The 27,159-nt window shown below is 41.0% G+C and overlaps 1 protein-coding gene across 1 annotated transcript in view; it reads left to right on the top strand.

Annotated features, from left to right (window-relative positions):
• The window catches only part of Eprs1 (glutamyl-prolyl-tRNA synthetase 1), a 66,131-nt gene that overhangs the window by 26,422 nt on the left and 12,550 nt on the right, over positions 1 to 27,159 (top strand). Inside the window, exons 13-26 of the mRNA XM_038348854.1 lie at positions 4,007 to 4,117; positions 6,659 to 6,795; positions 7,705 to 7,912; positions 8,817 to 8,929; positions 9,643 to 9,760; positions 12,555 to 12,914; positions 18,762 to 18,995; positions 19,294 to 19,556; positions 22,040 to 22,091; positions 22,976 to 23,185; positions 23,466 to 23,538; positions 25,004 to 25,083; positions 25,302 to 25,403; positions 25,826 to 25,981. Coding sequence (XP_038204782.1) covers positions 4,007 to 4,117; positions 6,659 to 6,795; positions 7,705 to 7,912; positions 8,817 to 8,929; positions 9,643 to 9,760; positions 12,555 to 12,914; positions 18,762 to 18,995; positions 19,294 to 19,556; positions 22,040 to 22,091; positions 22,976 to 23,185; positions 23,466 to 23,538; positions 25,004 to 25,083; positions 25,302 to 25,403; positions 25,826 to 25,981 — 2,217 coding nt within the window. The remainder of the gene's footprint in view (positions 1 to 4,006; positions 4,118 to 6,658; positions 6,796 to 7,704; positions 7,913 to 8,816; positions 8,930 to 9,642; positions 9,761 to 12,554; positions 12,915 to 18,761; positions 18,996 to 19,293; positions 19,557 to 22,039; positions 22,092 to 22,975; positions 23,186 to 23,465; positions 23,539 to 25,003; positions 25,084 to 25,301; positions 25,404 to 25,825; positions 25,982 to 27,159) is intronic.

Below are 27,159 nucleotides of genomic sequence, written 5' to 3'. Positions count from 1 at the left end.
TGTCCTCTGTTCTTTGTGGCAAATGGAGACTTTGCTAATTCCATTCTGCTGTTCCTTTGTGTGCTGAGAGGACATAAGAGTTAAAATTGCATATTGTATTGAGTTGTAATGAAGGTTCGCTAACTACATTTGCTGTGCTTTCAGCTTGAGAAAAAAAAAGCAACCCAAAGCTTTCTTAATTGGAAATCAAACCAGGAACCATGCATATTGACATTGTCAGTCCCTAATTGGAAGCAGACGCTTGGGCACTATAATAAGGCGAATCATTTGAATGCACATTCTGCACTGCGGTTTCTGTGATTGTGTTCTGTAAATCCTTCCTGGACGTTGCTGCTCGGCTGTGCTGATGTCTTGCCTCAAGTAGTTGCTTGTCTCGCATGTGTCTTGAATTTATTTAGTTTTTTTACTTTTTTTTAGTGAATTTTTTATATATTAAGGAATCATTAATTGGTTCTTTCTGTTGCTGCAGTTACTAATAACGAACACAAGTAGAATTTATAAGCAAGTTAATATTTGTGTGCCTTTTTAAACTCAGCCTTTTAAAGTCTAAGTTTTAATTAAGCTATATGTATGTATTTATTTCAAATATATGAAATGTATTTCTCTGGGTCACAAGATTCCGTGGGCTCTTCGCTTCCACTTCCCTCCCTATAGAGAATCTGTTTTTAGTTGACTCTTGTGGTGTTGGTTGTCCATACGGGGGATGCTAGTTGGGTTTTCTTCAGTTGTCTTCTTGTGATGGGGAATGACGTTTTGGTTTTTGCTCATAACAATTTGATTTTCTTCTATCACTTGTTTTATTTTACCTGCTCCCCCTCCCAACATTTCCAGACTCCTAGTTCTTGGAGTCCGTGAAGTTGCCATGGTCCTTCGAGCTGGTTCTTTAACTTTTGCTTAGACATCTTTGCCAGAATCTTTTGTGCTGCTCTGGTGGCGTGTTTTGGAGCTCTTTTACTTTGGGGGCAGAGCTGCACCCCCAGATCTTTCACATCACCCTGGGATTCCCTTTTTGTTTGTTCTTTCTGTGATGGGTCACCTGTTTCCTGGACAGTTTTGTTTTGTTTGTATTGGGTCTCTGTGTTGCCCAGCCGGTCTCAAGTGCCTGGACTTAAGTGGTCCTCCTAGCTCAGTCTCCCTGGGAGCTGGGCCTGCAGGCATGCACTGCCCTGCTAGCTGTCACTTCCTTCTAACCGTCCTTTTGATCTGCACTCTGATGGAATAAAGAGACCTACTGAGACATTTTTAAAGGTATCTTTTAGAGAGGAAAGCTCACTGTGCTGCTTGGACCAGTCTTGATCTTGCAGATGCAAAGTAGTCATCCTACTTCAGCCTCCTAAGTAACAGACAGGGTCTGTGGGTGCTTACCTCTGTGCCAGGCTTATGACCTGGTATATGTGATGGCTTTATTTCTGACACAGGGTCTTAATCTGTAGCCCAGGATCTTCCTGTCTCAGTCCGTGGGCCACCATGCCTGGCTATGACCTGTTCTTTTACCTGGAAATTTTAGTATACTTTGTGTATGGGTCTGTTTTCATCATATCCATTGAAACAACATGTGAGTTCTAACCTAGAAACTGACTCATTCCTTCGTCCTTTGGTTCTGAGGTGTGTTTTTTGTTTTGTTTTGTTTTGGTTTTTTTTTTTTTTTTTTTTTTTTTTTTTTTTTTTTTTTACATATAACTCCCCTTTGTCTTTTGAGATAGCCCTAATGTGTAGTCTGCCTGGCCTCAAACTTGGAGTGATTCTCCTGCCTCTCAGGTGTTGAATTACAGCATGTGTAAGTTCTCTTCCTTTTTTGCTTCCCTCTCTTTCCTGTTCTCCCTCCCTTCTCTCCCATGTCTATGCGCATTGCTGGGGCTCTGCCACTGAGCCTCAGCCAGCCTCTTCTCTCTGGACGTGTGCAGACATTGGGCCTCCAGTTTTATTTTCCCTCTTGATTTATGACTACCTGTTGAAGTTCTCATTTGTACTGTCATAGTTCAGAGACTTTTAAAAATAGCTTTGTATGCACAGTTCATGGTTTTAGCATTAGTGGTAGTGTCACGTCATCTCTGGCTGTAATAAGGGTATAACAGAAATGATGAGAAGTTTAAGAGCAGAAGCTTAACTTTCCTGTAGGATGTACTGGCTGGGCTGGTGAGAATTCAATGTAGTAACTTTAAAAATGAAAATCTTTCAATAATTTGTTTTAAAATTTTTGTTTTGAGACAGGATTTTTTTGGAGCCTGTCCTGGAACTGGTCTTGAACTCACAGAGATCCGCCTGCCTATGCCTCTCGCGTGCTGGGATTAAAGGTGGACACCACCACCGCTTGGCTTAATTTTTAAATTTAAGATTTTAATTTTTATTTTATTTTATGGAGTAAGGATGTTTGGTCCACATATATGTTCGTCTCTGGACCAGAGTCTTCAGAAATATGTGATTTTAGAGCTGAAAGGGACTTAAATATCCTCTCTCTTCCTCTCTCTCTCTCTCCCTCTCTCTCTCCTCCCCCCATTCTGCTTTTTAAGATGAAGCCTTTCTAGGTTGCCCAGGCTGGTCTCTGCTCCTGGAATGAAGTGATGTTTTTGCTTCAGCTTCTAAAGTAGTTAAAATTAACAGTTGTGCTCTACCATTTCTGGCTATCAACCCCAATTTTTAAAATAATTCATGGTTCTCCATACTTGCTTGAAAATTTTTGTAGAATGATTTTTAAAAACAAATCTCCAGACTTTGTCTGGACCATTGGAATCATACTTTTCTAGGCAGCCTAAAATTCTGTGCAGGCAACTCCTTAGGTGACTAGCCAGCTATGGAACCTGACCCCCCCCCCCCTTCATTTTTGGATTTATGAGATTGTCAACATAGCTTTGGGTGTCCTGGAACTTGTGTTGACCAGGGTGGTTTTGAACTCATAGACACCCTCCTTCTGCCTCCTGAATGCTGGAATTAAAGGCATATTCCACCATGTTCACTTTTGACAGTTTTGCAAGGTGAGGAAGTTAGCTGCAGTGAATGGAATTAAGCTTCTCAGAGTTTGAAATATTGTCTGACTGCATTTATTAATCCATTTGTCTGTCTACCATTTATTTATTAGAGGAAGGGTCTTCCCCTTAACTCAGTACTGGCCTCCCCAGTACAAGGACCTCCAATGTGAGAAACCAAGCCCAGCTCTGTATGTGCCTTTGTGCTCGGTTCTCTCCCAGGTGCTCAGTATCTCAGCACTTGCGTTGTACGGGATCCGTGGGTACTGTTCACTGGCTCCAGAAGAGGAACTAGAATGGGCTGTAGCACAGTTAAATGATTATTCATTCGGATAATCTGCAGATACTTACCGAGTGTCTGTCTGTGCCAAGTGTGTGTTAGATTTGGGCATGTAGTGGTTTCTCTGTGTGTGTCCCTTTCCAAAACTTGAGACCAGATGTCTTTCAGATTTCTTACTTTCCAGTATAGAGACCCACCTTGTGTGTGGCATGTAGCTCAATAGGATCACCTTGTCTGTTCTTATAAACTACAGGGTTGCCTTATTATAGTGACCTAATGCTATTCTGCTTTAGATGGTGCTTAGCTGGTTATAGAAGCGATACCTGAAACTCTTAATGCCTCTGTCTCTTTGAGTGGATGTCTCTCCAGCAATGCAAGACTGAATATCAGATTACCTTTAGATCTGTCTGAATTTATAAGTCCTCACAGGATTCTCCTCATTTCTAAAACTGCTAGATTTAAAGATTATTTTCAAAATATTTCCGACTTGTTTCCTTCAGTTTTCTTTTACCTGCCAGTAGTAATTTGGGGGAAGAAAATCTTAAATCTTCTGTGTCTGTTGGTTTGTAATGAGTTTTTTCATTTTTCTTTTTAAACTTTACTTGAGTGACAGTAAATAGAAGTAATAGATAAACTAAATATAAACGAATTAACAGATAAAAATTAGTAAATGCAGTAACAAATAAAACCAGTTAGTATTCCTGTGTTGTTACTCTTTTTATTTATGATGTGTTTCAGTGTGCACATGAGATGTTTGTTGCAGGTTATTGACCCCGTGGCTCCACGGTACGTTGCATTGCTGAAGAAGGAAGTCGTTCCAGTGCACGTCCCAGATGCGCAGGAGGAGATGAAGGAAGTAGCCAGACACCCCAAGGTCGCCCTGCACTGTGTTCTCTTCTGGTTCTGTGATATTTTGTCTTATGCTATTTATCAAGTTTTGATAGCAGCTAGAACAAAGCTTTGTGTGAATTTCCCGCTGAAGTAATTTATTTTACGAGCAATGCCCAGCATAGGACAGTTCAGTCAGCATTTACTTTCTCTTATGGAAAGACAGCTTAGTAACATGTGAGGAGGCCTTTCTTTTTCCTTCTTAAAGGCATTCTGAAAGGAGGTGTTACAGTTCACGTTCTTACCTGTGTGGATGAAAGCTATGGTACCCCTTTGTTTGTTTGCTTGTCTTCCGAGACAGGGTTTCTCTGTAGCTTTGGAGCCTGTCTGGAACTCACAGAGATCCACCTGCCTCTGCCTCCCGAGTGCCTCCCAAGTGAATTAAATGTGTGTACCACCATCGCCTGGCCGTACCTCTTCTTTGAACATTACTTCTTTGTCTTTCAGTCATTAGATCACATGTGCAGACACATTCATGGTTGTCAGTCAGCAAGTAAATGTAATAAAGAAGTAAAATACATACTATTTTTTTAAAGTCCTGAAGCTTAATGAAGAAGGCATTTTTTTTCTTCCTTGTCATGAACTAAAGTAAACTTTATTACTATAAATTGTTACTTTTCAAACTCTGGCTTAAAATGAGATTAGGACAAGACTAAATCCAAACAAACATGCATCGTGCTCCTTTTTTCCCCCCAAAGGGATTAGGGACTACTTAGGTTTGCAATTTTGTTATTATTTTAGTTTTTGAGATGACATCATTTCCTGCTTCCAAACCCTTGCATAAACCCCGTGCTCTTTCAGATGCATGGCCTTGTTTTCATTAATTGTTGGTGTGTGTGTGTGCACGTGTGTAAAATTGGTTTGCTCTTTTCTGGGGAAGCCACTTCTCCCACTCCCATTATTCCTTAGTTGTCCATAGCTCTTTGTCCGTGTTGAGGCCGCATGAGCTCTCCCTCTTCCACGTTAGCACGTCTGTTGTGACGTCCTTGTTCAGCTCATGTTTAGACAGCAGTGCTGGTGAGACTTCATGGGCGTAGCTTTTCTGATGTCTCTAGGAGAAACAGACTCACAGAAAACTCCCTCTTCCCGTCTCTTACAGTCGTACAGCTCTCTCTTCTGCAGTGATCTCTGAGCCTCGGGTGACTGAGTTGTGCAGTAGATGTATCAGTTGGACTGAGCTCTGCATTTGACTGGATGTAGTTTTCTGTAGTGGGCTCTGTCTGTCGCACAGAGAAGTGTCCTCGAATGGAAAGAACTAGCTTGTCTGTGGGTACAAGGATAAACATTTAGAATGTACTTAGAGATTATGCTGGGTTAGTGAAGTATCAGTTGTAGGTCTCCTCTAAGATCCATGACTTTACCATCTCCAGGTAGTTGGCTAGGTTTCTAGTACCAGAATGATTTGTTAAGTGGACCTTCAGTCCAATTAGAGAGCTGTTGGTTACTGCCAGATACGTGTGCCACTCATGCACCCTCAGGGTTATGGTACCTTACCTGTTGTTACTGTGGTTCATAGGTAGACCTGTTGGTTGCTCCCCTCTGTTGGAAGCTTTCATGGCACATTCTGGTTCCAACTGGGCCCTATGTCTGAAGTGTGTATCTATAGCAATAGGAATTTACCTCTGGGGGCAAAGGCAGTCAAGGGCAATAGCCAATAGTAGCCTATAATGCTGGGAGTCTCTTGGACGACACTGACCAACAACTCAAAAGAAGGCTTCTAGTTCCCACTGTTAGGTTTTTTATTAGGCAGATAATTATATAGTATGAGCACCTTTCAGACATCCTTACTCCCTCTTTCTGTATTTATCTCCCCTTCTCCCAATTAGAGCCCTCCCCCATTTTTCCCATTCTCACTTTTAGGTAGCTTGTACCTTGCTTCTACCCTCCCTTGTTCCCTTACCCCTGAAATGATTCTTATTCCTCTGCCTGGTTTCTGTAGCTTACTCCAGGTCATGTACTCATGTCTGAAGATTGGAGCTAGGAGAGGTGTTTGAGTTTTCACCTCTTTCTTCATGTGATCCACAGTGTAAGGCATGTCATTTTCCTGCCTACACACACATGGTACTTTCTCAAAATTTGTCTTCTAAAACACAAAAGCTTTATGCTTTTCTTCCAGGTTGGCATCTGCTGTCTGATAGTGTTCTGTGGGAATGACTATTTTCTCCTTTGATACAGCAGCAGTGAGACTCAGGATTGCACGGCATGTTCTGGTAGAGGGAGTGAATGCTATGCTTTCAGCCCTGAAATCAGTGGTTCCTTTAGGCTAGAAGCATTTGGGATAGGCTGCCTGGTATAGCTCTGTTGTAGTGAGTGGTCCTTTGTCACAGCTGTGCACTGTTTAGATTCAAGAACAGAATTGGGAACTCAGGTAAAATTTGTCCTTCTAGTTTAACAAAACAAGCTTTCAACTGTAATGTGGAGGAACTTTGGTAAAGGTACAGTGGGGAAGGGAAGGATTTGCATGCTGTACTCGGAGTTCAGTAGTTTGTTGCTGAACTCAAATCCTGCTTTTCTTTTGGTCATTCAGAACCCTGATGTTGGTTTGAAGCCTGTGTGGTACAGTCCGAAGGTTTTCATAGAAGGAGCCGATGCAGAGACTTTCTCAGAGGGTGAGATGGTCACATTTATAAACTGGGGCAACATCAACATTACTAAAATACACAAGTAAGAGTTTTATTTATTTTTCAACTGTGTGGGGAAAAAGTCTTTCACTTTTATTTCTGTATTAAACATTATCTAATTCAGACCCTGGCTGGTGTCCTTGACACTGGTGCTGCTGACTGGTAAATTTGCCCAGATGGAGACACTGGAAGTTTGCTATTTAGATTTAGGCGTTTTTATTTTTGTCTTTAAGTATTTTGTCTACATGAATGTATGTGCAGTGTGTGGTGCTTTGTGCCCCCAGAAGTCAGGAGAGGGCATCAGGTGATCCGTAACTAGAGTTACAGCTGGTTCTGAGCTGCTGTGTGTGCACAGTAGGTTTCTTGTTTGTTACAGAGCCTTTTGATAGCATCTCATTCAGTAAATGCTGAAGGATCCTTTGGATAGGATTTATATATGTAATCTTTATATATTTTATCTTTAGCTAAACATTTATAGTAGATTAGCCAATGTTAATGATGAATTTTACTTTTCTAGTATATATTATGTTCTGCAGGTTTTCAGATTATTTAAATGTACTATGTTTAAGGTTTATGTGAGTTTTGAAATCTTAATTATGTGGTCATTGTCATATAGTTGTTAATTATGTGGTCATTGTCATACACTTGCCTGTAATTGTTAACTTAGCATTGCAGGTTTATAGTGCTTAGTAGTGCAGGTGACTTTAAATTCCTAAGTGTGTTTGTATTCTTCAGCAGCTGTGTGCACATCTGAGCTCCAGCATATTAGTAGTTTTCTGACAATAGTTTGTTTCATTCATATGACTAATGTCTGTCATACATACATTAAAAATTAAGATTGATGTTTGATTTGAGTTTTTCCAAAGAGGAGAATTCTTCCACTTACTACAGAGTAGAACATTTCTAGCATTTTACTTTCATTCCGTTGAATCCTTTGTGATATTTTATGTAGAAATGCAGATGGAAAAATTACATCTCTGGATGCAAAATTGAATTTGGAAAATAAAGACTACAAGAAAACAACCAAGATCACTTGGCTTGCTGAGACCTCACATGCTCTCCCTATCCCAGCAGTCTGTGTCACTTACGAGCATTTGATTACAAAGCCAGTGCTAGGGAAGGACGAGGACTTCAAGCAGTACGTCAACAAGGACAGCAAGGTACCCGAAGACACCAGACCTCATCCTTTCTTACACAAACTCCAGCATTTGGAAAGCTGATTTTCAATGTTTTAGTCTCTTAGCCTAGATAGAAGGGCTTGTAGAATTTTATTTCAATATAAAGATGTACCTGGGCCTGATGGCTCATGCCAGTAATCCCAGCATCTAGGGCTTTGAGGCAGGAAGATCATGAGTTGATGGGCAGCCTGGGCTACAATCAAAAGCAAATGTGTAGCTCAGTGACAGAGCATTCACCTAGCGTGCACAAGGCTCTGGTTCAGCTCCACTCTGATACAAAATAAGTGGAAACAAACAAGCAAAAAAGATGTAAAGAGTAATGGTCCCATTCTTAAATAACAGGTGAAATGCTGTCCAGTTCAGTAATTTGCTTGAAGATACAGTAAAGAGTAGCAGTGGATTAAACCTGTGGATCCTGCTTATAGAGCCTTTGAGTGTCGCTGTACCCTTCAATTGCATTTCATAGTTATGGTCGAAGCTTCTTTTCACAGGATGCCAGTTAAATTATGTACAAGGTTTCCTAGAGCTGTTCAGTTCTTCTATGTTACTTTTTAACAATGTGATGAATGTGCTTGTCTGTAATCCTAGCATTCCGGGGCTGAGTCAGGAAGATGGCTAGCTCCAGGTTAAACGTGGTTTCATGGTGAGATGTCACAAAATAAAATAAAAACCAATCAAAATACTTAAGTATACATTCGCACACCAGCATTTTTATATGTGTTGTGTGGATCCAACTCAGGTTCTCATGCTTTCAAAGAAAGACTGACTGACTGAACAGTTTTGTTTCAAGTGAGCGTATTTCAGCTGTTGGAATACCGCTGCATTTTACAGTTACTGTGGTGCTCTACTTTGAAAGATTATATTTGGTTCTGTGTCATCTTCACAGCACGAGGAACTAATGCTAGGGGATCCCTGCCTTAAGGATTTGAAAAAAGGTGACATCATACAACTGCAGAGAAGAGGATTCTTCATATGTGACCAACCGTATGAACCAGTTAGGTAAATATTGAGTGCTTTTGTGTTTGTTTTGGTGGTGTTGAGGATTGAGCCCACAGTCTCATAAGCAAGTACTCTACCCCAGCTGTCTTTTAGGCAAATAAATGTAACATTGAAACAAAATCTTTGATGATCCCACAGTGAATAATTTAGAAGTTGGACTTGACTAAAACACTGTGCCTGATAAATTTCTGCTCAGCATAATTTGGTATTCTTTATTTAATATTTCAGATTTGTGTAATTTAGTAAGCAACACACCCTGGATGTTAGTAAGTCGTTCATTTCTAAAGTGAAACAGCTTGCAGTCCCCCATGAGATGTGACCAGGTCTAAGCCATGTGTCAGAAGCAGTGAGATGTTGAAAACAATGCCCTTCCCTCCCGCAAAGATATTGGAAGCAATGTGTGTATAGGTTGATGACCTGATGTGGCTTTGTGCTGTTCTGAGCCAGCAGGGCCAGGAAAACTCCCATGGCTGTAGAGGAGGAGCTTGTTCAGGACTCCTTAGGTTAAATTCTCAGGTCAGACTAGACCTCTTTTGCATTATTACAGGAGAGGCCAAAAAAGCCAGGCCCACTCTTAGATTAGTGGCATTGCAACAAGAATTCACTATAATTTGAAAAGTGTTAACTGTATGTATAATTGAATTTATCTAATAATTCAGTTTTAATTGCTGTTTAGATAATTTTGTTCGAATAACTTTTGACTTTTTTTAAAGCCCATATAGTTGCAAAGAAGCCCCATGTATCTTGATATATATACCTGATGGGCACACAAAGGAAATGCCAACATCTGGATCAAAGGAAAAGACCAAAGTAGAAACCTCGAAAAAGGAGGTAAATGCTGACTCTTACAGAGAGCTCTGAAGTCTGTGAATTTTATATCCCAAGGCTTAGAAATAATGTGTCTCTTTAAGAGATGGTAGTTTTTCTGCCTTTGAGATTCTGAGATTGAAGAAGACGCCAAGTGCTGCTTTTTACCTTGCTATTTGTTTCTATTATCCTTTCCGGTAAGTTTTTTTGTTTTGTTTGGTTTTACAGACAGGGTTTCTCTGTGTAGCCCTGGCTGTCCTGGAACTCTCTCTATAGATTAGTCTAGCCTCGAACTCACAAAGATCCACTTGCCTCTGCCTCCTGAGTGCTGAGCTTAAAGGTATGTATCACTACCAACTGGTGAGAACACAGGTTTTTAAAAACATAATTTCACTATACCAAAAAACTAAGCCTCAACTGACAGAACATTTTTGGGGGATTCCCTCACACTCTACAATAGATCTTTTCCCCACCCTCTTCTCTCTCTTCCTTCTTTTATTCTACTATATATATATATATATATATATATATATATATATATATATATATATATATAATTATTTTTGATGGGGATGTTTTTGAGACAGGGTTTCTCTTTGGTACTCACTCTGTAGATCAGGCTGGCCTTGAACTCACAGAACTGACTGCCTCAGCCTCCTGAGTGCTGGGATTAAAGGCATCTGCCACCACCTCCTGGCTCTATTTTGTTTTTTAATAGGATTCTTGTTATTTGTACTTTCCCATTACACTGCCCTGTAGAGAAGAGCTCCCGCCTGCCATTAAGGTTCTGAAAAAGGGAAGGGAAGTTACTGTGGTGTGGGTAGTGGGAAAAGCTCCTTTGCCTTTTAAATGGTGAGTGTGAGCATTTTCTGTTTAATAATCTCTGGGAGTAAGGTCAGAAACCTGCCTGGCTGTGCAGTTTAAGGACATTGTAGGTGGAGATGCATGTCTTCTCTTCATCCAGAGTGGATTTGGGGATGATGACAGATGGAGAGAAATTTAAAAAAATTAAGAAATATTTATCTTAATTATTTAGTAGTCATTTGAAAAAATTATGCATATAAATTTAAGAAAAGATTTTAAATGTTTTTAAATATTGATTTTATTCTTAAAATGCTATAGTAATTGAAAGAAACAGTAGTACTTTTATTTTTTTCTTGAACCTTGGACTCTGATTACACAGTGTGCTTACTTCCTGTCCATGTTGATTTTGTGCAGTATATGCATTTTATTTTATTTTTTAAATTTTTTCAGTATTTGCATTTTAAATACAGCAGCTCAAATATATTTTTGCTAGCTCTTACATCTTAAATTAACCCATTTCTATTAATCTGTGTATCACCATGAAGCTGTGGCTTACCGGTGTCTGTCTCCTTCGTGGCTTCTCCTTGACTCCACCTACTTTCTCTCTATATCTCTGGATTTTCCACCTGACTTTACTCTGCTAAGCCATTGGCCGAAACAGTTCCTTTATTAACCAATGATAATAAAACATATTCACAGCATACATAGGGGAATCCCACAACATTTGTGCTGTGGGAACTCCTTCAGCCGGTAGCCTTTAAGATAACCGGTTTTGTGTGTGGTCTCATGTGCTATACACGCAGATAAAAAGCGTGCATGGGTCTCCTGGCTGCTGGATTCAGTTCTAGTTCCCAGCACTCGCAGAGGCCTGCGGATCACTACTCTCTCTGTGGGTTTATCCTCAGATTAATAAACCTTTGTTATACTCCATTCTGGGCTATTGTGGAGCTCTCTTGTATGCCAACACTCAGTACTGTAGTGAGAGATTTCTGTAGTCTTAACGGTTTCCTTTTGATGATCCTTGAAGATATTTGCCTCTAGTAAGAGACTGTTATTGTCAAAATTGAAGTCTGATCTAGGGTTTGTTGGTAAATGATGTATGTGTGTTCTTGTTTCAGTTCCCAGGTCCTAGGATTTTAAATGTATGCTACCACATCTGATTCTCTCAGAGGAGCTCAGTGAACTCTTTACTACTAGCTAAATACACTTATCTCAGCTTTTTAAAAATGTTAAAGATAATGCTGAATGACTTTTTACAGATTTATTTCTATTTTCTCATCAGCCTAAATGGGTTAAATATACTTAACCTTTATAATAACATACATAATTATTTTATATTGCATTTCTGGAATGTGTGGTAATGGTGGTTTATTTTTATTTATTTGTTTTGTTTATTTGAGACAGGGTTTCTTTGTGTAGCCTTGGCTGTCTTGGAACTAACTCTGTAGATCAGGCTGGCCTCAAACTCACAGAGATCCACCTGCCTCTGCCTCCCAAGTGCTAGGATTAAAGGAGTGCACTACCACTGCTTGACCTGAATAATCTCTTTATTATACCAGGTACCGTGTGGTACGAGAAAGTACAAAATAATATTCTACTCAGAGAGTCTGCCACTTAGTTCTTAGACCAACATGACAACTAATAAATAGCAGTTGTATTCAGTTTCTGTCAGAATAGATGTGATAGCCCAGCGGTGACTTCTTGGCCTGAATGAATGCATTATACCTTTGGTCTTCTAACGAGCAGGCTACAGGTTCCTGTGGAACCTCTTACCTCACTTGGTTTTCCTGTCTTGAGAATGCTGTGACGACTGTGTCTGTTTACCTCTCCCTTTGTCTACTGCTGCCATTTCTGTGGGGATGAGGCTTTTAGGTATGAGCTGATTCATCTGAGCTTTTGAAAGAATTGAAATGAAAAGTTTGTATAAAATATGCTGAAATAATAAGTTGGTTATAAGCTTGTGAGAATGTTTGACATGGATTAATACTTTACTTTTGCTTTTCTGTATCCATAGACAAGCTCTGCTCCTAAGGAAAAAACAGTTCCTGCTGTGAGCAATACCTGTGCTGCCCCTGAGGATTCTGCCGTCCTGTACAACAGAGTGGCTGTGCAGGGGGATGTGGTTCGTGAACTGAAAGCCAAGAAGGCAGCAAAGGAAGAGATAGACGCAGCTGTGAAACAGCTTCTGGCTTTAAAAGCTGAATATAAACAGAAGACTGGGCAAGAGTATAAACCTGGGAATCCCTGCACCGCAGCAGCACAGAGTGTTTCGACTAAGTCACCATCCAGCACTGTGGAAAACTCATCTCTATACGATAAAGTTGCTGCCCAAGGGGAAATAGTCCGGAAGCTGAAAGCAGAAAAGGCTCCTAAGGTCAGTGTGCTGGAGGCCAGAATGCATCATAAGCAGCCTGTGACTTCTGACTGTTTGAACACAGTCATCTTCCCATGGAACGGTTTGTAGGCTACCTGTTTAAATATTTTGAGCTAGAAACCAACATTTATTATTGCCTGCTGTGCCAAGACTGAAAGTAAACTCACAGTTGAGACTAGAGTCTTAACTCAGTGGTTAAGGGTGCATACTGCTTTTACAGGCGATCAAGATGTGGCCTCCAGTGCTCACATCAGGTTGTTTAAAACTTCTGTCCAGCTCCTGGGAGATCCAGTGTCCCTGAGTCAGTGTGTACCTGCACGCATGTGCACATTTGTACACAGTTACATGCATACACATAATAGGAAAATCTATGAAAGGAAAAAGAAATTTAAATATTAAAGAAAAAAGAACCCCCACAGCTCATGGAAGTGAGGAACATTGGAATCACGACAGACTCAGTAACTGTGACAGGAGTGTAACCTGGGGATTGTAGTCAAGAGTGATGGGAAGGGAGACAGTTCATACGTTCATATTCCTTGTAGGCTAAAGGCATAGCTTTTTTTTTTTTTTAAACAAGGTCTCTATGTAGCTCTGACTGTCCTAGAATTTATTATGTAGATCAGGCTGGCCTTGAATTCACAGAGATCTGCCTGCCTCTGCTTCTGGGTGCTGAGATTGAAGGTATAGGCCACCACACATGGAGGTATCACTCAGTTTAGAGTCTGTGTTTAGTAGGTGTGAAGCTTGGGTTAATCCCCAGCATAGCACACACATACATTTCTGAGGTAGTAGGAACCTTTTACAGATGACAGAGTTTTGACTGTCTAACTGTGGTTCTTAACCCTATGTGCATTAGAAGTTTTAGAAGTCTTTTTAAAACACAAGGACCGTGGCCTCTCTCCTTTGAGCTTCAGGAAGCCCGGGATGTGTAGAGAGATACCCTCTGTCTTTGTAGTATTTGTTATGTTTCTCGTCTCCCACCAAATTATCTGACAGGCAGTGTAAGGCGAACGGTTTATTCTCACCCACAGTTCGGGGGCTGTGGTACATCATGGGTAAGGTGTGGAGGCAAGAGTGTCTCACACAAGTGGGGGCAGGAATTTATTCATGTCTTGGTAGACTAGGATGCAGATAAAGGAGAATGCAGGCATTGATCTGACTTTCCCTCTTTCCTCTCTTAATTTATTCTGGGACCCCAACGGTGGGATGGTACCACCCATCTCAGCATAGATTTCCTTCAGTTAACCCTCTCTGCAAACACCGTACACACATCCACAGGTGTGTCTCCTAGGTGATTCTAAATCCAGTTAGGTTGACAATGAAGAGTAACCCTCACACGTCCAAATAGTTGTTCAGGTGGTGCTGGTGCTACTGGCCCAGGAAGTAAAGAAAGCCACCATGCATGGCTTCAGGATTTTTACTTACTTATTACTTATTTATTTTTTTGGTTTTGTTTTGTTTTTTGTTTATATGGCAAGTATTCCCGATTTCCTCTGGTCAAAAGTTCTTTGAGACGTGCCATTAGCAGCCTTAGCCAATCACAGAGTAGAACCATGGGACTCATCCACTCTTCAGATAGCCCTGAAAATAACAGGTTTTTAAATTGGCCATTAAACTTGACTATGAGGCTGTATCAACCTGAGTGGATGTGTGATCCTTGGCACCAGTGGTGTGGAGAGCTGAGGGAAGAAGGCACAGTTTGGGGAATGGAGAAGGGAAGGGTGGGTGAGGGACAGGTGGGGTCCAGTGGAGGGGTCAGCATGGCCCGGAAGGCAGTCAGCATTTCAGAGTCAGGTACGAGTCCACAAACTCCAGCATTCTGCATGTCAAGGCTGTGCCTGAGCCTTCCAGGTCCAGCACAGCACAGAAGGTTCTTTTTAAAATTTAGAAAAATTACTTTTATTAGTTATTATTTAGTGTCTGAATGGCTTTCCAATACAGCAACCATAACATGGCAAAGGCTTTATGAAGCACTAAACTTTAGATTCTACTGCCCCGTTTAGCAAACTGAAATGTTATTGGAACACCGCCAGCCATACTTGGTAGTCTGTGTTGTCTGTCTGTTCCATGTTGTAGATGTAGTTGGGAGTTGAAATTTAGACTCACAGATCCTGATCCCCACCCTGGAGCAGAGGGTATTGAAGACTTACATTGCTAATAGTTTTTACAGACTAATCCTGGGCTCTGTGCAGCACTGTATCAGCTGGTGAAGTCATGACTCCTTTGGGGCAATTTCAACTAAGTAGATTTCTAATTACTATTTTTAACAATCCTGTGACCTTTTAGTTTGTTAGTCTTAGTATCTTCTAAACATGGGCCACAAGCTTCAGCATGCCCACCCCTTCAGCTGGAAACATCACTGGTTCTAATTTCATTCCTTCCTACCCAGCAAGTGCAAGCCTCTGCTTTGGGGAGTTATTACTGACATGTGTAAGTATTGCTTGCTTACATGTGCTAAGGAGAGAAATGATTTTTTTTAGAGCAAAAATTTGGTGTGTCCTAGCTAATTTGAAAAGTTCTCTTAGCATCTAATTAGCTAAGGGAACTAGATTTTTCTTTTTGATGTTCCCACCATTCTCCATGTTGAAATGCTTCCATCTAGTGGCTGCTGCAGAAATTGCTCTTCGTGTGTTTGCATTCTAAATGAAACCAGATGAGCACCTCTATTTTTCTTCATTTTCTTCACTTCCCAATCTTGAATTACAATTTTAGGATTACTTTTGCATACCTCAAAAAAAATTAGAGAAATTTTGTGTGGATTGTTTATAACATTATTAATCCACATTGATAACTATGTAAAATTTTATGTGTGTAATTCGTATTTCATAAACTCAAAATAATCTTTGTCCATTAAGAATTTAGCTGGGCAGTAGTGGCATACACCTTTAATCCCAGTACTGGACAGATCTCTGAGTTCAAGGCCAGCCCAGTCTATAAAAGCTAGTTCCAGGACAGGCTCCAAAGCTTCAGAGAAACCCTGTCTCGAAAAAAAAAAAAAAATAAAATAAAGCCCCCTCCCCCAAGAAAACAACAACAAAAAGAACTTAACACTATTAGCTCTGGATACTTAGTATATTGTTCCAAGAAGTAAGTACTTCATACAGTTTCACTTAGCAAATTCTTTTTAATCCAGAAAAAATTTAAAAGATTACTTTCCTCATCCTTTAGTTGTACATATGTATTGCCAGAGACACGCTCAAGTAATATGCAATATATGTGTTCATGTATGGTGTGCATGTGTGTGAAGGTATGTGCTTGCCAGATGTTGATAGAAGCTTCCTCTGTCTGTGTCTGCCTCATTATTTCAGGCAGGGATCTGCTGAAGCTGGAGCTCACTGTTTGGGCTGGACTGTCTGGCTAGCGAGCCCCTCATGCACACTCAGGTCACTGCCCCATGCATGTGACGCCATGAAGACTGTAGTCGGGATCACGAGATACCACGATTTCTGTCACCCTCTTACCGAGTAACTTTGGACTGGGTGCTTATTCTGTAAAATGTAGATGAGGATGAGCATTTTGAGAATTAAGTAAGATAGTCCTTACAAAGTGCTTAGCATGACATCTGGCATAGAGTAAATAGATATTGAAATGAGGAATTTTTTTGTTAATTCTAGTTTCCCTCGAGAAACTTATAGGTGCTAAGTCATCAGGGAAATTTGCATAGTGATTGGTAGAGTTTTGTTCTTATTTTGGGAGTATGTATTATACATGTAATCTTGTTAGAATAAAATATCTTATTCAATAATGTAATGGGTTGTTTACCTTAATTTTCTCTTCTATAATATATCAAATTTATGTTGTCAAACAAGGAATTTTTCATTATGAAACTGTACCATTTGACTACAAACTCAAGTGAATGTTTAACTTTATTTTACGCATGTGCCTGACTGCGTGCGTGCGTGCGTGCGTGCGTGCGTGTGTGTGTGTGTGTGTGTGTGTGTATGTGTATAGGGCGTATGTGGAAGTCAGGGACAGCTATGGGAGTCAGTTCTCCTTTTGGACAAAATTGGGTCACGAACATTTCAAAAAGTATTTTGTACACGTATTTACAAGGATGTCCCTTTATTTTCCTTCTCATGGTTTCATTCTTTTCTTTTAGCTGACGGTACCCCCACCTTTCTTTCTTTTGCCCTTCCTTCTGTCCCTCTCCCTGGATTCTCATTCTCTTTCCATCTTCTTTAACTGTGACTTTAAGAAAGAACTTCTATTGGGAAATAACTCTTAGTTCTAAAGTAATAGCAACAAGAGTCAGGTTGGAATTCCCTAATCTTCTCTTTGTTCACCCCTACCCCCCTTTTCCTGAGTCACACTTTGTAGCCCAGACTGACCTTGAACTCAGGATCCTTCTGCCTCAGCCCCACTCGTCTGGGATTATGATTGTCCACAACACATCTAGATTTGCACACCTTTCGTTTACTCCCTCTTTGTTCCTGGAATGACAGACTGTAGAGGGTATAGGGAGGAAAGCACAGTAGCCCGAGAAGATGTGAATTGCCAGCTCGTGAGCCAGGTTCCTTACAGTTGCTCTAGTGCTGGTTGCTCTCGTGCTGCTCCCGCATGGCTGTGATCCAGTCTTGAGTGGTGCTCCCTCGTTCCTGTCGCAATGCACTGACTCCGTTCCCCTGTGCAGAGGTGTGGGTGGCTGTGAGGCACTCTCTCTTTGGGTTCTCAGTCAGATGCTAATTTGTGATTGTCTTTTGAGGTCAGGCGTCCAGCTTGAGTCTTTTCCCTATGCTGCTGTCTTCTGTGGTAGAGTGTCAAGTGTCTCCTCGCTGAAGGTATCATCTGAAGCGTGATTCTAATTAGTCTGAACAATAAAAACCTGTCGTCAGATAGCCAGGGCGAAAGATCAGAGAAGCAGAACAGCAGCCACCAGAGACTTCTTAACCTTTATGCGTCTTCAGACTGAATGGGGCCTATCTGCCTCTATGAATCCTCAAACTGAATGGGCGAGATCCTGTCTCTCTCTGCCTTATATTCCTGTCTCCACCACTCAATGCTGGGATTGATCAAAGGTGTGAGCCACCATTTTCCAACTCAGTTTCTCTTTTAGACTGGTTCAATCTCGTGCCTTGAACTCCTAATCTTCCTGCTTCCTTCCAAGTGTTGGATTAAAGGTGTGTGCCACTACTGCCTGGCCTCTATGGTTAACTAGTGGGTAGCTCTACTCTCTGATCTCCAGGCAAGCTTTATTTCTCAGAACACAAACAAAATGTCATACAACCGTCATCCTTTCTGTTTTGGTTGAATTATCAGATACTGAAATATACAGCTATTTATGTAACTTAAGACATCAACATACTTTTTTCATTTCTTTTTAGTTTTTGAAAGTGGTCTGTGGAGACTGGTTTCAGAATGCAATCAGATAACTAAACCGAAGGGTGCCCAAACCCCTTGTATAAAAGTTGTGTGGTATTTCCATACTTTCTGTTCATTTCCTTCTGTGTATTTGTGTGCTTAGAATCCTAGCTGCATTATTTGCAGTACCTAATGTAAATAGTTGTCCAGTTTAGGAAACAATTATGAGGCATCTGTACATTTTCAGATTAGAGCAGTGTTTTGCTGCATGCATCTTTTAATATAGAAAGTATATCTTGCTCAACTGAGTCTTTGAAAGGCTTTTAGAAAGAAATTATTAGTCCAGGTTTTTTTCTTTGCTTGCCCACTTTTTTTTTGTGGGAGTACGTATTATGATGCAATTTTTGTTTTTCAAATAATTTTGGTCTTTGAGTACTTGAATCTCTGGCCAGAATGGCTAAGTACACTTGGATAATGATCAAAGGCTTTGAAATGGCATTGCAATAGTCATAGATGTTGTGAAATACTTCCCCTCCTCTTTATTTTCAGGCTAAAATAAATGAGGCTGTGGAATGCTTGCTGTCCCTGAAAGCTGAGTATAAGGAAAAGACTGGGAAGGAGTATGTGCCTGGTCAGCCCCCAATGTCCCAGAAGTCACAGTCAAGTGCTGTCAGCGGTGCTGAGCCTGCCGGTCCAGAGACGCCAGAAGCCAAAGGGCTGTTTGACAGAGTGGCTTGTCAGGGAGAAGTAGTTCGGAAACTGAAAGCTGAAAAGGCCTCTAAGGTCAGTGTGGGGTTTTCTTTGTGTGGTCCTGTGTTTTACTGAATTTCCATACCATGTGTAGCTAGTGGCTGCTGTTAAGACAGTGCTATGTCTATTTCTGTCCTCTAGGCTGGTCTTGTCCCTTTATGTTCTTTTGTTTATTTTCTTAGTATATTTTAGCATTTTGTGTCTGCATCTCTTGCCCTTAATTAATTGTTTGTAAGCCTTGTAAATGTGGGTGTGGTATTTGTTAACGTATGCCAAGACAGTAATTTTCAATGCGTGTTGTACTCCTTTGTCCCTCTTTGTTACATTAAAGGATCAAGTAGATTCAGCTGTACAAGAACTCCTTCAGCTGAAGGCACAGTACAAGTCGCTGACAGGAGTTGAGTATAAGCCTGTATCTGCTGCTGGGTCTGAAGACAGAGATAAGAAGAAGAAAGAAAAAGAAAATAAATCTGAAAAGCAGAATAAGCCTCAGAAACAAAATGATGGCCAAGGGAAAGAATCTTCCAAAAGCCAGGGCAATGGGCTGTCATCGAGTGGAGCAGGAGAAGGACAGGGCCCTAAGAAACAGACCAGGTATTAACTGTTTCCGTGTGAATTCAGTTCTCAAGAGAGTTTGTTTTTAGATAAGCAGATTTTGGTTTATTATCATCGGGATAGAATGCTCATACTCTAATACCAGCAGATAGCTACTATTTAAGGTAACAATAGGAAGCGCACCATCTGCTCACTCCATGTGCTTTCCACCTGTCTGGTTTTCAGGGAGATGAGCTGGTCACCACTGTCTCAGATCAAGTTTCTGTCTTACTGTTCTGTTGCTGTGAAGAGACACCATGACGGGCAGCTTACAGAAGGAAAAGTTAGAGTCTATGCCCACCTGTAGGGAGCATGGTAGCAGGCAGTCAGGCAGGCATGATGTTGAGCAGGAGATAGGAGCTCACATCTGATCAGAGAGCAGAATGAGGAGACTGGGCCTGGCGTGGGCTTTTCTCAGAGCCCAACCCCAGGGACACACCCCTTCCAACAAGGTTACACCCCCCTAATCCTTCCCAAACAGTTCACCAACTGAGAACCAAACATTTAAATAGTTGAGCCTGTGGGCTGCCTGTGGAGTCTAGACAAACAGCGCAGAGTGAAGAGAGCTCTGCAGTCTGGAGCAGGTGTGATCGCAGCTGTACTAGGTAAAGGTGCTAAACTAGTGGAGACATTGCTTTGTGGGGCTTTTTCCACCAAATGAAAGTTTTTCATTAGAAGTAAATAAGAATTTTATTCCCAGTGGGATTTTGAAGTTGGTAGCTTAAATGTAAAGCAGCAGGTTTAAAGACGAAGCAGTAGATTATCTGTCCTTTTCAGTGTTTTTCTGTCTATTTGAACAACATGACTCTCCTTCCAAAAGTATAGACTAAAAATATGGTGATGGGCTTCCTGTCATGGCTTCCTAGAAGAAAATGCTGTTACTGAGGTAGTTTGATTTTTAGATCTCTTTAGCTGAATGTCAAATTTAACTGCCTCTCACGTTCAGGTACTATCTTCTTAGGGAATACTGCAGCAGCTCCTGATTTATGTATTGACTCAGCAGTCACGATAGTGGTCAAGAGGCTAGAAACCTCTCTTCTCGCCTTCTGACTGCCCCTGTGTGTAGCCCTCAGTTTCACATGGAGAAATGAGAGCGAAGCCCACAAAGCCTTGCTTGCAAGCTGGAAGCATGTGCTTCCTATGGAACACAGTTAATAGGCAGACCTTTTGTCACTGTTAGGGGTGGGGACCTTGTCTTCCTGTGTAGCTCAGGCTTGCCTTGAGCACTTTTTCCACTTCAGCCTTCCTGTTGAAGTTATAGGTGTGCACACCCCATGCCCAACTAACGGGTGAGATTGAGGAAAGAAGGATTGCCTGGAAGAGAGGCTGAGGGGTTGGTGGGAAATCGAGGGCCAAACAAAAGGGTCCTTCACTTCTAGGCACGTATTCTACTAACTGCCAAGTTCAAGCATTGGATTAATTGGGTTTTCTTGCGTTTGTTTAATTTAAATGTTTACTTTTACAAACTTCTATCTCTACATCTTCTATTTAGTATGAAATATAGGTGTGTGTACACTTATGTGTGAATATTCATTTATCTATAAGTAGATATTTATTACTTTCTACGTTTTATCTTTGATGAGACACTGATCTTTTTAGTTGTTATTATCACCTATGTTGAGCTGGTCAAATGCTCTTTAGGAGAGATTATATGTGAGTAGACTTTATCTTTGCCAAATGTATTTTAATTGAAAAAGGATTTTATAATAAATAAATCAATTCTTTAAAAATTATAGTTTTAAACACGTTTGGCCTTGGCAGTTTTCATGTACAACATCTGACCAACCCTTGCAAGGCTCTTTTAATGCTGGGAGGTCGTGATGGCGCACACTCATGATCTCAGTACTTCACAGGCAGAAGCAAGAAAACTGTACAAGCTTGGGCCATTCCGATCTGTATAGCAGGTTATTCTAGCCAAGCAGGGGCTGAATAGTGAAACTTTCCCTGTGTTATAAAACAAATATTGAATTACTTTCTAGATTAAAAACATTATTGTGGAAAGGAATAGAAAAGTAAATAAATATAAAAATGACTGAAAATTAAGAACTCCCTTTTTGAGCTTATATTCTTTGAGTTCCACCTGCTGTGGTTTGACTGTATCCCACAGCACACATGCTGGAACTTAGTCCTCCAGCTGGTGGAGATAATGGTATGTAAAGGGGGAGCCTTTGCAGTAGTGATTAAGATAAGCCGAGGCCAAGAAAATGGGGTCCAGTGATGGTGTTACTAAGTAAGACAAAGGAAGAGTCATCGCACAGCTTCCTAGTGTCCTGCTGTGTCGTGCCCAGCACAATTATGCCTCTAGAGGGCCTTCTCCACCCACAGGACTGATGGCTAGCACCAGCTGTTTGAGCTTCCAGCACTAGGAGCCAAGTAAGCTTCTGTTCTCTAGATGACCTGTTCTCCAGTATAGAAAACAGACCGAGACAGCCTAAAAGCATTTGCTGAATGAAGGATTCATGTTTCCTTTTGCATGTCTGCAGATTGGGTCTTGAAGCAAAAAAAGAAGAAAATCTTGCCGAATGGTACTCCCAAGTGAGTATGCTCTCAGTGGGCTTTTATGTGAACATTTCTCAAGGTTAGCTTTATGTCCAGACTCTAAAGTCTAGGGAGAAAGGTAACTACAGTGTGACGTCCCTCATCCCCCCTGTGTGTGTGTTCGAGCATGTGTCTTTCTATGTGTATGTGCATAAAGGCATGTGGGTGTTACCCTCAGAAAAGCTACCTCCTTTGAGACAAGGTCGCTCTTTGGCCTGGACTCACCAGTTAGGGTAGGCTGGCTGGCCAGTGCACCCTAGAGACCCTCTTGTCTCTGCTCCAAGTGCACATCTCAGCACTACACCTGATATTTTAGGGGTCTGGGGATCAGTCTTCATAAGTGGAAGGCAGACATTTTACCTACTCCCTTGCCATCTCCCATGATGCCCACTATAATAATATCATGTCAGGTCTAGTGGGACACCGACCCACTTGGAAGATGAAGACAAAAGAGTTTAAGTTCCAGGTTAGCTGGCCTACATAGTGAAGCTGTCTCAAAATAAAACGTAAAAATAAAAGAAGGCTAAGGGTGTAGCTCAGTGGTAAGTCTGCAGACTTTAGAGTCTGTAAAGTGTTGTCTTTGCATGTAGGAAAGTCCATTTTTTTCTCCACATTAAGGAGGGTGTTTCCAAGCCAGGCATGATGGCACACGCCTGTGATTCCAGCATTTGGGGGGCAGGGACAGGCAGGTCTCTGAGTTCAAGGTCAGCCTAGTCTACAGAGTTCAGTACAGCCTGGGCTACACAGAGAAACCCTGTTTTGAAAAACACAAAGGAACAGTCTGCTGCATCTACAGACAGGAGCTTTGATTACCACGCTCTTGCCTTTCTTGCCTTTGTGTTAGAATACTGGTTCAGTTTGCAGGCTTTTCTCTTTCAAAGGTCATCACAAAGTCAGAGATGATTGAATACTACGATGTGAGCGGCTGCTATATTCTCCGTCCCTGGTCGTACTCCATTTGGGAATACATTAAGGACTTCTTTGATGCTGAGATCAAGAAGTTGGGTGTGGAGAACTGCTACTTCCCCATATTTGTGTCTCAGGCTGCGCTAGAGAAAGAGAAGAATCATATCGAAGACTTTGCCCCTGAGGTACACTGAAAAAGATGAGCTTTTCCTTTTTGCAGTTTTCTCTTACAAACTCGAAATTATATCTCAGTAGAGTTTAACAACCAACTAAGAAAAATTTGGGACAATTACTTTTCTTTATGATGTCCTATTTCTTCCATCCTCATGGCATGTTTAGTAGTTAGTCACGTCCTCTGACTGACTTGTCCCTTCCCTTCTAGTAACAGCAGCAAGCATTTGATATATACTTATGCTCTTTGAAAGTGCCATTAAAACTATGTCTACATCGTTTTTATCATCCTAGGTTGCTTGGGTTACGAGGTCTGGTAAGACAGAGTTGGCAGAGCCGATTGCCATCCGGCCTACCAGTGAAACAGGTGAGAGCGGGCGTGGGCCCTGGGGAAGCTACGGAGCTGTAGGGGCTGCAGCTGCGTCTCAGTGTTTCTTCTACTAAGTTCCTTCCTGGCAAAGCAGAACTCACTGAAAGATGAAGGCAGATGAAAGTTTACGTTACATAGATTTTGTGTTAAGCCATTTCATTACAGAGTTCTTTATCAGCAGGATGTAAGTCTCTCTGTCCATCTTCTTTTTAAAGAAAAACACTTTATGTTTTAGGTCCTTTATTTGTTTTTATACAATGAGCCATGAATTTATAGGGAGTGGACTCTAGCTTCGCATGCGTGTGGCTGAAGGGACAGTGCCGTCTTTCCTAAAACCCTGAGAGCACACAGTGGGTTCCTCTCCCCTTCCCTTTGCGGCTGTCGTTTGGCAAGTTACTGGACAATGGCTGCTGTCTTTTTTTAAACAGCATCTATTTTTGTCCAGTGTTCCAACTTTTCAGAGGGAATTGTTTTGGATTATTCTTGGGATTGATTATAAAATTGCAAATGATGGCTGTTATTCATTTTGTTAATATTTATTATCTACATTAGATTTATATTTCTGTAGAGTTTTTTGTTTGTTTTTGAGACTGAGTCTCACATCCAGCTCTAGCTGACCTGGAACCTGGTATTTAGATTAGGCTAACCTGAACTTACAGAGAGATGATTCCCAAGTACACCCATGCTCATCTTCACCTAGAGTTTTCAGAATGCTTTCATGTGGGCATGGTGTGTTATTCTCCTGCCATGGGAAGGCAGAGGCAGCCATCAGATGATGGAATGGTTTTCCTGGAATTATACTTAGTGAATGGACGTGCCACCCGGGTCTGAGACTTTGGACTTGGTGGCATCCTACAATGATTACCTATCTTCAGAGTTAGTGTGCTCATTATCTAATACTTCTTGTGTGTTTTGGTATTTGCACTTTTGACATTATGACTTTAGTCGTTTTTGTTTGTTTTTATTTTTTCTCATAGTACATTAGTAGTTTTGTTTTACTGATGGTATGTTGTAGACAAGACAAGTCATAGTTCCTGGCAAGAGTGTTCTTCGTTGGATGGGTAATCTGTGAATCTAACAAATTCTGATTCTGATACATAGGTGATTTCATTAATAACATTAGCACCTTTAAATTTGATACTGAGCTCTGTGAGCCAAAGGAGAGTATTAAATAAGATAAAGAATGAAGATAATTTTACATAGAACACAGAATGTACTGGATAGAATATGGAAACAACACTTACATGCAGATAGGTGAAACACACAAAGTATGATCGTGTTAGGTAGATTTGTCTGTCTTCAGGGTTGTGCTTTATTAACTAGATAACAGTGTCATTTTGTGAATCATCACGGATATTGGGGCAAGCACACTTTAATCCATATTGTTACATTGCGAATTTAACTCTTGTCAGTCTTAAGGAAGAAATCAAGTCATAAGTGTCTGTATTTTCTTGACTTTCAGTAATGTATCCTGCATATGCAAAATGGGTGCAGTCCCACAGAGACCTGCCCGTCAGGCTCAACCAGTGGTGCAATGTGGTGGTAGGTGCCCGTGTGCCCATGTGCCCGTGCTGTGAGTCCGTCTCCGTTTTCATGTGTCCATCGCTTTTAGAGCATGCTTTCTTTCCTTTGAGCGTGAAACAGTTTTCAAAAGGTTTTGGACCACAAAATTTGTTTTGATTATTTATTAATCATGTAAAGTTGCTAATAAAAACTAGTTGGTTTTTTTTCCCCTATACTGACTGGCTTTGTCCCTGCAGCGCTGGGAATTCAAGCATCCACAGCCTTTCCTCCGCACTCGGGAGTTCCTGTGGCAGGAGGGGCACAGCGCCTTTGCCACCTTCGAGGAGGCAGCTGACGAGGTAGGAGCAGTCCTCTACTATGTAATACCTGTTTGAAAATAGAAAGTTAATCCAAGAGTAAACCAATTTTAAAAACTTGCTTATTAAAATTTTACTAGTAAATTTGCTATTTAAAATTTTGTACAATAGATTATAATTTATAGAAAAACTAGTCATATGATTAAAATTAATCATTTTTTAAGGTTTCACTCTGATTACTGTATATCTCTCAAGCATTTTTCTCCTACATTCCAAATTTATATTCACTTAAATGTTCCTCAGCCTCATACTGCTTTCTTGTTGTCCATCTTCCTTAAATCTCACATTGACTTCTTTAGCCTTTCCATGATTTTGTTGTTGTTGAGTACCCTTTCACAAACACTTTGAGATAATGCAGACTGAGAAGCCTATAGTGAGTAAGCATGCCGTCAATGTTGTTATAGGTCTTGCAGATCCTTGAGTTATATGCTCGAGTGTATGAGGAACTCTTGGCAATCCCTGTGGTGAGAGGAAGAAAGACTGAAAAGGAGAAGTTTGCAGGAGGAGACTATACGACCACATTAGAAGCCTTCATCTCTGCCAGCGGGCGTGCTATCCAGGTATGGAGTGCTGTGGATAGATGGAGCTGTGAGCACAGCCTGCAGCAGCTCCAGCAGTGTCTGCTACTTTAGTAGTATTTGGGTAGCCAGTATAGAAAGCAGTATCGAGGTTTTAAAAAAGTCACTAGTGTGCCATCTAGTGGTGCCTTTCCTAGAGGTAGATCCAGACGGATGCAAAGAGCTTACTGAAGGCACATCTACACTCTGTTCAATACAGCATTATAGCCAGACAGTGGTGACATCACCTGTTAAAAAACAATGCCTATATCCACAGTGGGATAGTAACCATAAAAGGAATGCATTCTATCATTTGCAGTACCATAGATGAAATTGAAGATATTTGTGTTAAGTGAAATAAATGAGGTATGTGATTGTTTATAACCTGCGACTAGAATGGTGGTTACTTACAGGTTAGGGAGCATATGAGTTGGTCAGTAGGCACTAAATTTTAGGAGCTGAATGCTATACTGCGGATAAGGATGGTGGCAGACAGCTATAGTCACAACACTCTAAGGAGTCTGTGGCTAATGTGAGCTACACAGTGAGACACTCCTTGGGGGAGAGAAAAATCTGGCCTGTTACTGTCTAGGAGAGTAACCATCAATAGTAATGTGCTATGCATTTTTTTTTGTTTTGTTTTTTTTTTTTTGTTTTTTGTTTTTGTTTTTCGAGACAGGGTTTCTCTGTAGTTTCTAGAGCCTGTCCTGGAACTAGCTCTTGTAGACCAGGCTGGCCTCGAACTCAGAGATCCGCCTGCCTCTGCCTCCCGAGTGCTGGGATTAAAGGCGTGCGCCACCACCGCCCGGCTTTGTGCTATGCATTTTTAAACACTCAAGATTTTGAAAGTTTTTACTGGAAAATGATGGATTCTTGAGGTAAGTTTAACCGGATTCAGACATTACAAAATGTGTTTACATTGCCTCATTATGTTGATTTAAAAAGTGAATAAAAAATCACTGTGAAAGCCGTACAGCGCTTGTTTAGCAGGCACGGAGTCATTGATCACCAATTTTTATTGATATATTGATTGTCAGTACTCCAAACCGGGTGTTATGGTGCACACCTCTGAAAGTGGAGACAAGAGAATCAGGTATTCGAGGCTACCGTCAGCTCCATAGTGAGTTCTAGGTCCATGTGGGCTATATGAGACCCTTCCCAAAAGACTGGGAGGCCGGGAG

The sequence above is a fragment of the Arvicola amphibius genome, chromosome 12 (genome assembly GCF_903992535.2).
Source record: "Arvicola amphibius chromosome 12, mArvAmp1.2, whole genome shotgun sequence".
In the NCBI taxonomy this organism is placed as follows: Eukaryota; Metazoa; Chordata; class Mammalia; order Rodentia; family Cricetidae; genus Arvicola; species Arvicola amphibius.
The sequence above is the reverse complement of the archived record's forward strand: the minus strand, read 5'-3'. Positions and strand labels throughout refer to the sequence as shown.